Consider the following 13714-nt stretch of genomic DNA (forward strand, 5'->3'; position numbering starts at 1 on the left):
TTTGCTATTAGTGTTTTCTGATATTTGTCAACCATAGCTTTCAGCACCATCCTGACATTCACATGGAACAATTCTTCACGGATGCAAACAAAAAAACTCTTTTCCACATATAGTTCTCAGACGCAAAAAACGGGAAGAAAGCTCAAAGCCAAATTCCTCCAACAAAATGTCAGAGATTCTATTCAAAGAGTGTACAGCTCAATTTGTGCCATGCTTTGCATGTCTGACAGATTTTCTCCAAAGGCTTAATTTCATTCATTCATTCCAAACAAACTGATACAAATTTAATGTGGGTCATCATGTGTGAAATTATCCCCAAGGTCAAGACATTCATGGTCATTGGACCCGCTGTGATTGTTACTTAAAGCATGGAGGAGATTATTTAGCTGCAACTCAACCAAAATCACCCACAGCCTCAGGTTTTCTCTGTGACTAATTTCTGAAAGTTATCTCCTTAATCCTTATTAATTACTTAAGGAATGATGGCAAAGTGATCATCACAGAGTCCAAATTCTACTAATAATGCACCATTCAGAGGAAGCATGAGTGGGGAATGGCTGTGTCTAAGATGTAAATTGCCATTTTTAAAGTGCGGGTGTTTTAACAGTAGGGCAACTGTCTACTCCCAATTTAGTTTATTACATTAATTTACTAAAACCATGATGAAGCTCGTATTAAAGCTGATATCCGGAGTTTCTGAGAAACGTCTCGATGTCCCGCCCTAAACAGCCTCACTTCCTCCCTCTGCCTCTGCCAATCTACCAGAAGCCACGCCTCTACTTTTCTGCACGCACATCGCGGAACATAACAAGGACGCATCGGGTCACATTGATATAGGTCTATGGGTCAGGTGAGAGTCAAAATCATATTTACCTGTTTACTGTTGTGACACGCGGCCTTGTTTCCGTGCACAGTTCCTTGTTCACTTTGATTGACAGTCTCAGAAACAGGAAGTGAAAGCCTATTGGCTGGGCGCAGTTGGCGATCATTTCCATTTGTATAGGGGTCTATAGGACGAAGGAGGGACTTATATACATTAGTGTATATGAATGACCACCGGCAGTAGACCATAGTAAAAGACTAGTTAGGTAAGCATACATGAACATAGATTTATCAGAAACTCCGAATATCAGCTTTAAGTCAGTGATACTCAACATGTGGCTTTTTATGTTTGAATTTTAATTATTATTTCCCCATAAAACCTTAAAAGAGGAAAACTATTAACCCTTTTTTACCTTTTTCTTTGGCCATTTTGCAACTTCCATTTTTGACCCTTTTCCAACTGACCCTTTTTTCTTATTTCAGATTTTAGCTTCCTTTTGCCAATCAATATCCCTTTGCAAGTTCTTTTTAACCTTTTAATGGATTTTTGTCTCTTCTTTAACCTTTTTTTTTCACTTTTCATCCAAATGAGCTACCGTTTGCTTGTTTCCTTTTGTCCCTACATTTTGCCTATATTTGTTCCACATTTTTTCCCTTTTTCACTATTATTTGCCACGTTTTGCTCATTTAAGCTACCTTTTGCCATTACATACCACCTATTTCCTCTTTTTAGTCCATTTTTTTGCCACTCTTGACTGCTTTTGGCCCATTTTAGGCGCTTTTCACTCTTTTCTTGCCACGTTTTTTTTGCCACTTTTGGACAATTTTTTGCCACTTGTTACTCTTTTTTGTCACTACTCATCAATTCTCCCTTGTTTACCTTCTCGGAACAACAGCGTTGTCAAATGGCTGGCTGTGATTGGCTTGATCACCATTCAGTCAATCTAACTGGACCAATAGCTTTTGTAAAAAATGAAGGGGGTGGTTTGTTGTTTTTATGAAAGTGTGGGTGTCACATCCCCCCATGGGTGAGACGCGCTTGGTAAGCTGTCTGATAGTATATCATGTGTACTGTAGGTATTGCAATGAACAACCCTTATCTGGTATTTTGTTGACAGACACAAGGCTAAGACCAGTTGGAGGTTTATTCAGAAGCAGAAATGGCTTTTGTTTTTCATGACCTTCACGTGCCGAAGCTCAAGGGCGACAGTAAAAGCAATTGTTTTATGGAACCGGACAAGATACCCATGAAGAACCACAACAATGTCATATAATCTCCAGACTAAAAAATAAGAAATATCATTCTTTAAGAATTAAAAAAAAAAAAAAGGAATATTAATCATAAATAAATATCTGTTTGTGAGGGTTGCAAAAAAGATTCAACCTGATCCCGAAAATTGCAGTGTGTTACTTGTTTTGTGTTATATTATTGAAAGCGAACTTGGGTAGCAGAACGAGTATTCACCCTCAATGATACATCTAAAAAAAAAAAAATTTGAAATTGCAAATAATTAACAAAATCATGTTCACAGACAACTGTCTTTGAATGTATGCTGCATTAAAAAATATAAAATTATATATATATATATATATATATATATGATACATTTTATGACATTTTAATATTGCAATTACCCAATATATCGTCCCATTTTTAATATTTTCAAGCAGACATTATTGTGTGTGTGTGTGTGCGTGTGTGTGTGTGTGTGTGAATCGACTGATATTGTAAAGCACTTTGGGATCGGTGGTCAAAAAAGGCAATATAAATCAATATTGTTCTACAATTTGAGAAATATCATACATATAGAAATATAATACTTTTACAGTAAGGCAGTCATTACCACTTCAATAGATCAGTAAATCCAGCTTTTGCCAATGAGTTTACGTACTTTAATCCCAATGTCAAGAAGTTGGAAAAACTTTTCAAAATGATTAACTCTAACCCTTTTCTTTTCACTCGGGGCCTTAATTAGAAATCGCTGGCCGTGTCATTTCGTTTGAAAAGAAATGGAACTCCAGCTGAAAAGTTCCCCCAAAGTCTCTTCAGCTTTGTCTTCACCAACACTTTTCAAAGAAATAAAACACAGTCCTGTCTACGCCGTCATCTCCGCCTGTGAAAGAAGATGACGTCAAGCTGGACCGAGCTGAGCTGTGACTAAAGTCTCCATATTCAGTGCATCTCATCTGACAGGAGGGCTGTAGGCGCACAGGAACCACACACACACACACACACACACACACACACACACACACACACACACACACACACACACCTGACCCATTCTCCAAGCTGTTACACCCTGCAACAGAAGTCAGCCATTAACAAACAGCCAAAAGACAATCATTTCCCATATTTAAATCGTTTTTTCACAGTCCTATTACTTCTTTGTTATTTCCTCAAATGATCTGATTTTATTGACACAATGGCCACGGTTACATGATGTTCTTTTTTAAGTCAGAATTAGTCATTCCAAATTAAATCATTCTGAATTAAAGTGTTCTGCTTTGTGTTTACATGGAAAACCGGTTTTATTCGGCTTTAGTTAATTCCACTTTAGTTCTGGGGGTTGGGAAGGCTCTGATTGGACAGGGGGAGAACATGACGAATCACGTCTATCGGGAGAAGCACACAACAAACCTTTTATTGTCGGCTATAACACAGACGACCACACATGAGAAGTGTTTTCCCCTTTGTTTTGATTGTAGTTTTGAAGCAACAGCTCAACAATAACACACGGTTTCAGTTTGGAAGAGAGATAGGAACTAATTACTGTAGAGAGCCCAGTAAAACTCCAGAAAACAATATCCAGGAATAAATAGTTGCTCCCTGGTAAAGAGAGTCGCTCTAACAACAGAGTCTGTGTGTGTGTTTAATGAGATTGTGTGTGTGTTTAATAAGTCTGTGTGTGTGTTTAATAAGTCTGTGTGTGTTTAATAAGTCTGTGTGTGTGTTTAATAAGTCTGTGTGTGTGTTTAATAAGTCTGTGTGTGTGTTTAATAAGTCTGTGTGTGTTTAATAAGTCAGTGTGTGTGTTTAATAAGTCTGTGTGTGTGTTTAATAAGTCTGTGTGTGTTTAATAAGTCTGTGTGTGTGTTTAATAAGTCTGTGTGTGTGTTTAATAAGTCTGTGTGTGTTTAATAAGTCTGTGTGTGTGTTTAATGAGTCTCTGTGTGTGTTTGATGAGTCTGTGTGTGTGTTTAATGAGTTTGTGTGTGTGTTTAATGAGTTTGTGTGTGTGTTTAATAAGTCTGTGTGTGTGTTTAATGAGATTGTGTGTGTGTTTAATAAGTCTGTGTGTGTGTTTAATAAGTCTGTGTGTGTTTAATAAGTCTGTGTGTGTGTTTAATAAGTCTGTGTGTGTTTAATAAGTCTGTGTGTGTGTTTAATAAGTCTGTGTGTGTTTAATAAGTCAGTGTGTGTGTTTAATAAGTCTGTGTGTGTGTTTAATAAGTCTGTGTGTGTTTAATAAGTCTGTGTGTGTGTTTAATAAGTCTGTGTGTGTGTTTAATAAGTCTGTGTGTGTGTTTAATAAGTCTGTGTGTTTAATAAGTCAGTGTGTGTGTTTAATAAGTCTGTGTGTGTGTTTAATAAGTCTGTGTGTGTTTAATAAGTCTGTGTGTGTGTTTAATAAGTCTGTGTGTGTTTAATAAGTCTGTGTGTGTTTGATAAGTCTGTGTGTGTGTTTTATACGTCTGTGTGTGTGTTTAATAAGTCAGTGTGTGTTTAATAAGTCTGTGTGTGTGTTTAATGAGTTTGTGTGTGTGTGTTTAATAAGTCTGTGTGTGTTTAATAAGTCTGTGTGTGTTTAATAAGTCAGTGTGTGTTTAATAAGTCAGTGTGTGTTTAATGAGTTTGTGTGTGTGTTTAATGAGTTTGTGTGTGTGTGTTTAATAAGTCTGTGTGTGTCCGTGTGAAAGTCTGCATGTTTATGCCTCTGTCCATCCACTCTTTTCATTATATCCATGTCTTTTAAGGCTCTTATTAAATATTCTTAGCTAAAGTCCGGGCCGTCGCCATCTTGGATTATGTCATCGCCGCAAGTCGCGCAAGCACCAAAAGAATTCACTTACAGCGGAATTACCCAAGTGAAGTGTTTACAAGAAAGAGGAATTATCTCATTCAGAATTAAAATTGGAATAAACCAACCACTTAATTCGGAATTAAATTAGCATTAGAAATAATCAAGATGGCGCCGCGGATGGCTGCTGTGGTGTGTTGGTGCGCACTTTTTTGTCTTGTTTTTGTTGTAAAATCCGCAACTGGCTTCTCTTATTCAAGAGAAGAGCTCTTGAATGTCAGGGCAACAACCCCGAGAGATTTATTCCCCACTTTCATCGCTTCCTCTGTGGATTTACTGGACATTTTACTCAAAGGTGCGCTCACCTTTGCTCACGCAGTGAAGCGCCGGAGGAGAGGAAAAAGAGCCGGTGCGCTTGTGCGCCTCCGCCAGCGCGGCCGACGCACACCGTTACCGGGGATATTCCTCTCTAACGTGCGCTCACTGTGTAACAAAGTGGACGAACTCCAGCTGCTGTTGGGTAGAAACAGAGACTTCTCCTCATCTTCTGTTCTGTGCTTCACGGAAACGTGGCTGTGTGGAGCGGTACCGGACTCTGCGCTGCAGTTGGCCGGCTTCCAACTTCACAGAGCGGACCGAGACGCGGAGCTCACCGGGAAGAAGAAAGGTGGAGGAATCTGCTTTTATGTGAACAGTAACTGGTGTAACGACGTGACAGTGATCCTCCAGCACTGCTCTCCTCACCTGGAATCCTTTATTATCAACAGCAAACCCTTCTATTCTCCCCGTGAGTTCGCTTCATTCATCCTGGTTGGCGTGTACATCCCACCGTCAGCTGATGTGCGCGAGGCACAGCGCACACTCGCCGACCAGATCCTGTGCATGGAGCGGACCTACCCGGACTCTTTTATCATTGTGCTTGGTGACTTTAATAAAGGGGACCTCTCACACCAGCTCCCCAAATATAGACAATTAATTAAATGTCCGACCAGAGAGGAGAAGACACTGGATCACTGTTACACCACACTAAGCAGTGCTTATCACGCCGTTTCCCGTGCTGCACTGGGCCAATCGGACCATTTGATGGTCCATCTGATTCCTTCATACAGACAGAGGCTGAAGCTCTGTAAACCTGTGGTGAAGGAATCTAAACAATGGACCAGTGAAGCAGTGGAGAAACTCCAGGAGTGTTTGGACTGGACTGACTGGGATGTTTTCAGGTCTGCGAACAGTTCTCTGGATGAGTTTACAGACGCTGTGACGTCCTACATCAGCTTCTGTGAGGACAGCTGTATTCCATCAAAGACCAGGGTGAGTTATAACAATGACAAACCCTGGTTCACAGCTGAGCTCAGAGGGCTGAGGACAGACAAAGAGGTCGCTTTCAGGAGTGGAGACAGAGCCAGGTACAGAGAGTCGAAGTACACGTTTGAAAAGGAGGTGAGAAAAGCCAAACGTTTGTACTCAGAGAAGCTACAATATCAGTTCTCTGCAAATGACTCGGCTTCTGTCTGGAGAGGGCTCAGGCAAATTACAAACTACAAGCCCAGAGCCCCTGCTGCTGCTAACGACCTCTGCCTGGCCAACAGTCTGAATGAGTTCTATTGTAGATTTGACAGACAATGGGACAGACCTGACTCCAACCCCCCTCACACCTCTGACCAGCCTCACTCCAACACCTTCACCCCCCACATCAAAGCTACAGTTTCACCCCAGCTGCCTACAGAGGCTCTCTCCCCTATCTTCCCCCCCTCCTCCCCCCCTCCTACAGAGACACCTTTCTCCATCAAAGAGAGAGATGTGAATAGACTTTTCAGGAGACAAAACCCCCGTAAGGCTTGTGGACCGGACTCTGTCTCTCCCTCTACCTTGAAGCACTGTGCTGATCAGCTGTCTCCAGTGTTCACAGACATTTTTAACACCTCACTGGAGACATGCACCGTACCAGCCTGTTTTAAGGCCTCCACCATCGTTCCTGTCCCTAAAAAGCTGAGGATCACAGGACTTAATGACTACAGACCCATCGCTCTGACATCTGTGGTCATGAAGTCCTTTGAACGCCTCATGCTCTCCCACATCAAGGACATCACCGACCCCCACCTGGACCCCCTGCAGTTTGCCTATAGATCCAACAGGTCAGTAGACGATGCTGTAAACCTGGCTCTCCACTTCATCCTCCAGCACCTGGACTCCCCAGGCTCCTACGCCAGGATCCTGTTTGTGGACTTCAGCTCTGCTTTTAATACAATAATCCCAGCTCTCCTTCAGGACAAGCTTTCCCAGCTGAACGTGCCAGACTCCACCTGCAGGTGGATCACAGACTTCCTGTCTGACAGGAAGCAGCACGTGAAGCTGGGAAAAACCATCTCTGCTCCCCGGACCATCAGCACTGGATCTCCTCAGGGCTGTGTTCTTTCTCCTCTGCTCTTCTCCCTGTACACCAACAGCTGCACCTCCTCTCACCAGTCGGTCAAACTCCTGAAGTTTGCAGACGACACGACCATCATCGGTCTCATCGCTGATGGAGACGAGTCCGACTACAGGTGGGAGACAGACCGGCTGGTGTCCTGGTGCAGCCAGAACAACCTGGAGCTCAATGCTTTAAAGACAGTGGAGATGATAGCAGACTTCAGGAAGAACCCAGCCCCCCTCACCCCCCTCACCCTGGGAGACTCTACAGTGAGCTCTGTAGAGTACTTCTGCTTCCTGGGGACCATCATCACTCAGGACCTCAAGTGGGAGCTGAACATCAGCTCCCTTATCAAAAAAGCTCAGCAGAGGATGTACTTTTTGCGGCAGCTGAAGAAGTTCAGTCTGCCAACAAAGATGATGGTGAACTTCTACAGCTCCATCATCCAGTCCATCCTCTGCTCCTCCATCACCATCTGGTACGCTGCAGCTACGGCCAAGGACAAGGCCAGACTGCAGCGTATCATCCACTCTGCAGAGAAGGTCATCGGCTGCAATCTGCCCTCCCTCCAGGACCTGTACGCCTCCAGGATTTTGAGGCGTGCAGGAAAGATTGTGGCCGACCCCTCCCACCCCGGTCATAAACTGTTTCAATCTCTCCCTTCTGGTAGGAGGTTTCGGTCCATCAGGACCAGAACCTCCAGACACAAAAACAGCTTCTTTCCCTCTGCCACCATCCACATGAACACACCCCAAGTCACCCACTGAACCCCCCCCCCCCCACCCGATCACCACCTCCACCAGCTTGATACCTGCTGCACTGTATATATATATATTTATATTTATATTTATCCTATTTATCCTTTATTCTCTATCTATCCTTTATTTATCCCTCATCCTTTATATTTATCATTATTATTATTATTATTGTTGCTGGGTTGTGCTTTGTTGTTCTGTTTTTATTTCTTTTATTTCTTTTTGTTGCTTGTTTTGTGCACCAACCACCAAGTCAAATTCCTTGTACTGTCCTCAAAACTGTACATGGCAAATAAAACATTTCTGATTCTGATTCTGATTCTGATGTGTTTACATGATCAGGTTAAAGATGAATGAACTTTTATTCTGTTTTAAAGAGGAATTAAAGCTCCCATGTAAACGTGGTCAATTACGTGATCTTTCTTTCTCAGAGCCAACACCTCTGAACACCTGGAGCCTCCCACTCGCTCTGACTCACCGCCTCCAACATCCACACAGCATCCCCACCTCCAAAGGGAAACACACCAAGCCTTAGCTGCATCCTTGACCAAGCTCCCCTGTCGAGACAGCCATGTCACCTCCATGCTGTTATCTGCCAGATAGGATTATCTCACTCTGGGCCAGAGGGAATGCACATCTTCCCTCTTTTAGTCTCTTGCCCCACACCTTATCCTGCAACCATGCTCTGACAACTCCTCTAATCCAATTCCACCATCCTAACAGTTACAGCTACACACTTATGTCCATATTGTATGGATGAAAATGTTGGAAAAAGCACAAATTTGTGGAAAAATAGGGTTAGTTGTTTGTTAGTTGTAAACCACACGGGTAGCGCACTGTTTATCTGTTTGATGGATGTTTGTTACCAGAGATGGCCTTGTTCAGGGACTTCTCTGCTGTAAATAGGCTTATACTCACCCAACCGGTGGAAAATAGGTACAGGTTGACCGAACCGGCAATATTTGTTTATGTATATATAACTATGTAATTTTAAAAAAAAAATCACATATGGCATGACAGCTAAGGACATGTTTCTTAACACTCAATTTTTTATTTGAGGTATTTAAGACATATTTAAAAGTAGAAGATTCCACGTACTGCACCTTTATAGAGCTTCCGTGACTCGCACGGGTCTCAATGTTGTAAAAAATGAATGAAAATAATGTATAACATGACCTAAGGCAGACATAGGCAACTGGCGGCCCTTGATGCAAATCAAGCAGAAATTGTAATTCAAGAAGTTGGAAGGAATATAAAGCTCAGCATAATACACAAAATAACTCCTAAAACACACAAATCAGCGGCAAAATGCACAAAGTACACAAAAAATTCCCAAAATACACAAAATGACTCATAAAACATGAAATGACAACAAAAGCAGACACAACAACCACTTAAACAAACAAAATGACTACAAAAAACACACAAAAACAACATGTTAAAAAATAGCTTCAAAGACACACAAACTGTTAACAAAATGACATGAAAAAACAGAAATAAATATAGAAAGTGAGCCCAAAAATGCTCAAATCGACATAAAAAATGTAGAAAATTACAGAAAAATACACATCATTATAACAAGAACACAAAAAAAGACAAAGCCCTTTTTCCCCATGTTAATGCTGTAATTGGTCATTATTCTGAATGCTGACATGAATGTTGACCGTGTGGCCCTCGGATCAGATCCAATCACATTTTGCCATGTGGCCCCTGCTGTGATAGAGTTGCCTATCCCTGGGTTAAGGTGTACTTGCGATGAGAAATAAAGGCTAATGGGTACATGGGGCAAAACAGTTAGGGCACCACTGGCATATAGCAATAGATAGATCAGAGTCTTTGAACAAAATGCACACATGCGCGTGCAAATAAGGACACTGTGCTGTGTTGTGATGTTAATTTCCTCTTACCTGACAGACATGGAAAACTCCCCAGGTGCACTTTCACTCTCTCTGACCAGAAACGCTCCACACTCTCTGTGTCTGAGTCGACTCTCTGCCACGCTACGAGATATACGGCCGACGAACCAGCTGGAGGCCACACAGATATATAAAAATAAGCATAAACAACAACAGTAGGTACTGTAGGAAAGAAAGAGGTCAGCACAGTTCCTTGTTCGTGCACATCACAGTGTTGTTTGGTTGAGTCGTCATGGCACAAATCTGTGCTCCAAGCGAGTTTGAGGTTTGCACACCAAAAAAAAAAAAAAAATAGATAAATGACTGCAGATGAATAAAAGGGATGCAAACACTGTTGGCTGCGACACAAAAGATGCTAAAAACACACACAAAACGGAGTGAAACTGTATTACAGGTGTCTATGGGGCTCCGATTATAAAGTTGCGCATGATAAAATAATCAGCAACTTTTGAAACATTTAGCATCAAACCAAGTTTAAAAAACTTATGTGAAATTTTTATCTTATTTTTGACAAGATTTACAGCAATTTTTGTGAAATTTGTGATATTTACTTTTCTCTTAAAAATATAATGTCAATGTTAAATCTAAATCTAAATGTTAAATATTAAATCTAAATGTTAAATATTACATCTAAATGTTGAATATTAAATCTAAATGTTAAATATTACATCTAAATGTTGAATATTAAATCTAAATGTTAAATATTAAATCTATATCTAAATCTAAATGTTAAATATTAAATCTATATCTAAATCTAAATGTTAAATATAAATGCTAAATGTTAAATCTAAATCCAAATGTTAAATCTTAATCTAAATGTTAAATGTAAACACTATTTTTAGCTAATATGCCAATTCACCAGAAGTACCTGAAAAAAAAAAAAAAAAAGCCCACCTGTGACATTTAACATTTAGATTTAGAATTAGATTTAACATTTAGATTAAACATTTAGATTTAGATCTCACATTTAGATTTAGATAGCCCTGGGGTGGGCACTTGGGTCCTTTCTGTGTGGAGTTTGCATGTTCTCCCTGTGCTTAAGTGGGTTTCCTCCGGGTACTCCAGCTTCCTCCCAAAATCCAAAAATGTGACTGTTTGGTTGTTTGAGTCTCTAAATTGCCTGTAGGAGTGAATGTGAATGTGAGTGTGAGTGGTTGTCTGTCTGTGTGTTGCCCTGCGATGGACTGGCGCCCTGTCCATGGTGTACCCCCGCCTAACGCCCAGTGTGAGCCAGAGATTGGCACCGGCAGACTCCTGCAACCCTAAAAAACAGGAACAAATGGGTCTGAAAATGAATGGATGGATTTAGATTTAACATTTAGATTTAGATTTAACATTTAGATTTAGATTTAACATTTAGATTTAGATTTAACATTTAGATTTAGATTTAACATTTAATATTTACATTTAACATTTAATATTAAGATATAACATGTAGCTATAACATTCAGATTTATATTTAATATTTCAGATTAAGATTTGGATTTAACATTTAGATTTAAATTTACCATTTAACATTAAAATATACATGTAGCTATAACATTTAGATTTACATTTAATATTTAACATTCAGGTTGAGATTCAACATTGACATGTTTTTATGAGAAAAGTAAATATCACAAATTTCACAAATATTGCTGTAAATCTGGTATAAAAAATTCATGTTTGTTTCTAATCGGTGCTGTTTATTTTAGCATGTGCAACTTTACAAATGGCGCCCCATAGGTGTCAGCTATGAAGTGTGAGTAATGCTGTTATTTTCTTCCCTCATTAGCTGTGCTTGCTCGAGCAACATTCTCTTTTTTTCTAAACCCGCGCTCTTGAACAGTCTCATCTTTGATGACTCAAATCAGGAGCAGGAGGTGCATCGTGTACGGTGCACAAATTGATGGCCCCTGCTGGTACGGGCCACGAGGTTAGATCGTGATGGGGGGAAAAATAAGGTGGAGGATAATCGGAAACTTTCATGTACACAACATCCCAACAGACATCTCTCAGGATGTGGCCGATGTTAACAAGGCCCTTCACACTGGCCTGTAAATCAGGCTTCATTAGAGAGCTGTAGCTGCGTTAATGGCTGTGCAGTTATTTTAGAGTTGGTCACAGCCATTGCAGAAACCCAGCGGGTGCGTGACCATCTGATGGAGATGGAGGGTGTATATACCAGCAGCTTCACTGACTGTGAGCACACACACACACACACACTTAGCCATATCATGTGGCATTACGTAAAGCGTTGAGTGAGTGGGTCTACGCTTCCTTATGGCAGAGTGCAGATGTCCTAAGCAGAGCAGAAAAAGCCCCGAGCCTCACACTGTTCACATGTTCACACTGATGAGATGTTTAGATAAACCAGCTCTGGATGTGTCAAATGTGTCTGTTTCACACATGATCGTGTGTGTGTGTGTGTATGTGTGTGTGTGCGTACTTACGCATGCGGTCGCAGGTTAATGTAGTTTTTCGGCACAAAGCCTTTTCTGTTGTGGAGCTCAGCTGTGTACCAGTTAGGATCATCCTCCATGTTTGTGATCTAGGAGAAAGTGCAAACACACACACACACACACACACACACACACACACACACACACACACACACACACACATTAAAATTATGCCCATCACTGTGTTTTTTTAGGGCGAAAGGCCACTTTAATTTCTCTCCATCTCATCTGTCATTCGATCATCTTCTTTACTTACCTGAATGGTATTTTTTTAGACAAATACCAGTACTATACTGCAGATGTCGGCCACAGTTCACCACAATGAGTGCCTTTGATAGATTTTTTATTTATTTATTTATTTTTAATCTTAGCCATGTGTTAAATTAATTACAGATACATTACAAGATACCCAAAGACTGTGCTGTTGGCTGAACCAGAACAAAGAGGTTAGAGCATGTTACTCCTGTGTTATTGTCTTTACACTGGCTCCCAGTCAGCCTCAGAATAGTTTTTAAAGTTCTGCTGCTGGTGTATAAATCTGTGAATGGGGTTTGGTCCAGAATACATCAGTGAGATGTTAGTCAGGTCTCTCAGATCTATGGACACAGGTCAGATAGTGGAGCCCAGAGTTCACAGTGAACATGATGGTGCTGTGTTTAGTTGTTATGCTGCAAATAAGTGGAACAAACTGCCAGTCAGCATCTAATGTGAACATTTTTAAATCTAAGTTAAAGGCACTTTTTTTCTCTACTGCATATGATTGAGAGGAAGATTTTTATTCATCTTATTGTTGATTTAAAGATTTTACTGCTTATTTTAATGTCCTTATTGATTTTCAAACAGTTTTTTTTGCACTTTTTAATCATGCAAAGCACATTGAATGTATGAAATGCACTATACAAATGAACTTGCTTTGCCTAAAAGAAGAATCAGCCATAGGATAATACAGTAAAATGTCTTTTTATGTAGATATTACAATGTAGACTATCTAAACTAGGGGCAATAACAAGTAGTGCATAACTCGCAATAAAAATATGTTCAGTGACAAATACCCCATAGTGATGCTGAACGGTTAACCTTTGTAACTTCATTTAAAAAAAAAAAGTAAAACACAGCAATTAACAGGGGGTACAGAACAGCTCTGTAATGTCTCACTATTATGCAGTTATATATCACAGTTATGTATCACAAGTAGCAACCCAAACAGCAACAACAGTAACATGTGGGGGGGGGGGAGGGGGCGGTCATGTGCACGCACGCAAGCAACCTCAGTATTGTTCACACCTTTTGCAGAGAACAAAGTGTTTCAAGTTTAGGTTTGGTTATCACCTCTGTGTGAGGAACATTT

At 40.5% G+C, this 13714-nt stretch overlaps 1 protein-coding gene across 1 annotated transcript in view; it reads right to left on the reverse strand.

The window, feature by feature from the left end:
* grapa (GRB2 related adaptor protein a) overlaps positions 1-13714 on the reverse strand; it is a 58944-nt gene that overhangs the window by 36984 nt on the left and 8246 nt on the right. The window contains exons 2-3 of the mRNA XM_028455277.1: positions 12358-12455; positions 9917-10036 (exon numbers count right to left, since the gene is read on the reverse strand). Coding sequence (XP_028311078.1) covers positions 9917-10036; positions 12358-12455 — 218 coding nt within the window. The remainder of the gene's footprint in view (positions 1-9916; positions 10037-12357; positions 12456-13714) is intronic.

Source organism: Gouania willdenowi, chromosome 8 (assembly GCF_900634775.1).
Source record: "Gouania willdenowi chromosome 8, fGouWil2.1, whole genome shotgun sequence".
Lineage (NCBI taxonomy): Eukaryota > Metazoa > Chordata > Actinopteri > Blenniiformes > Gobiesocidae > Gouania > Gouania willdenowi.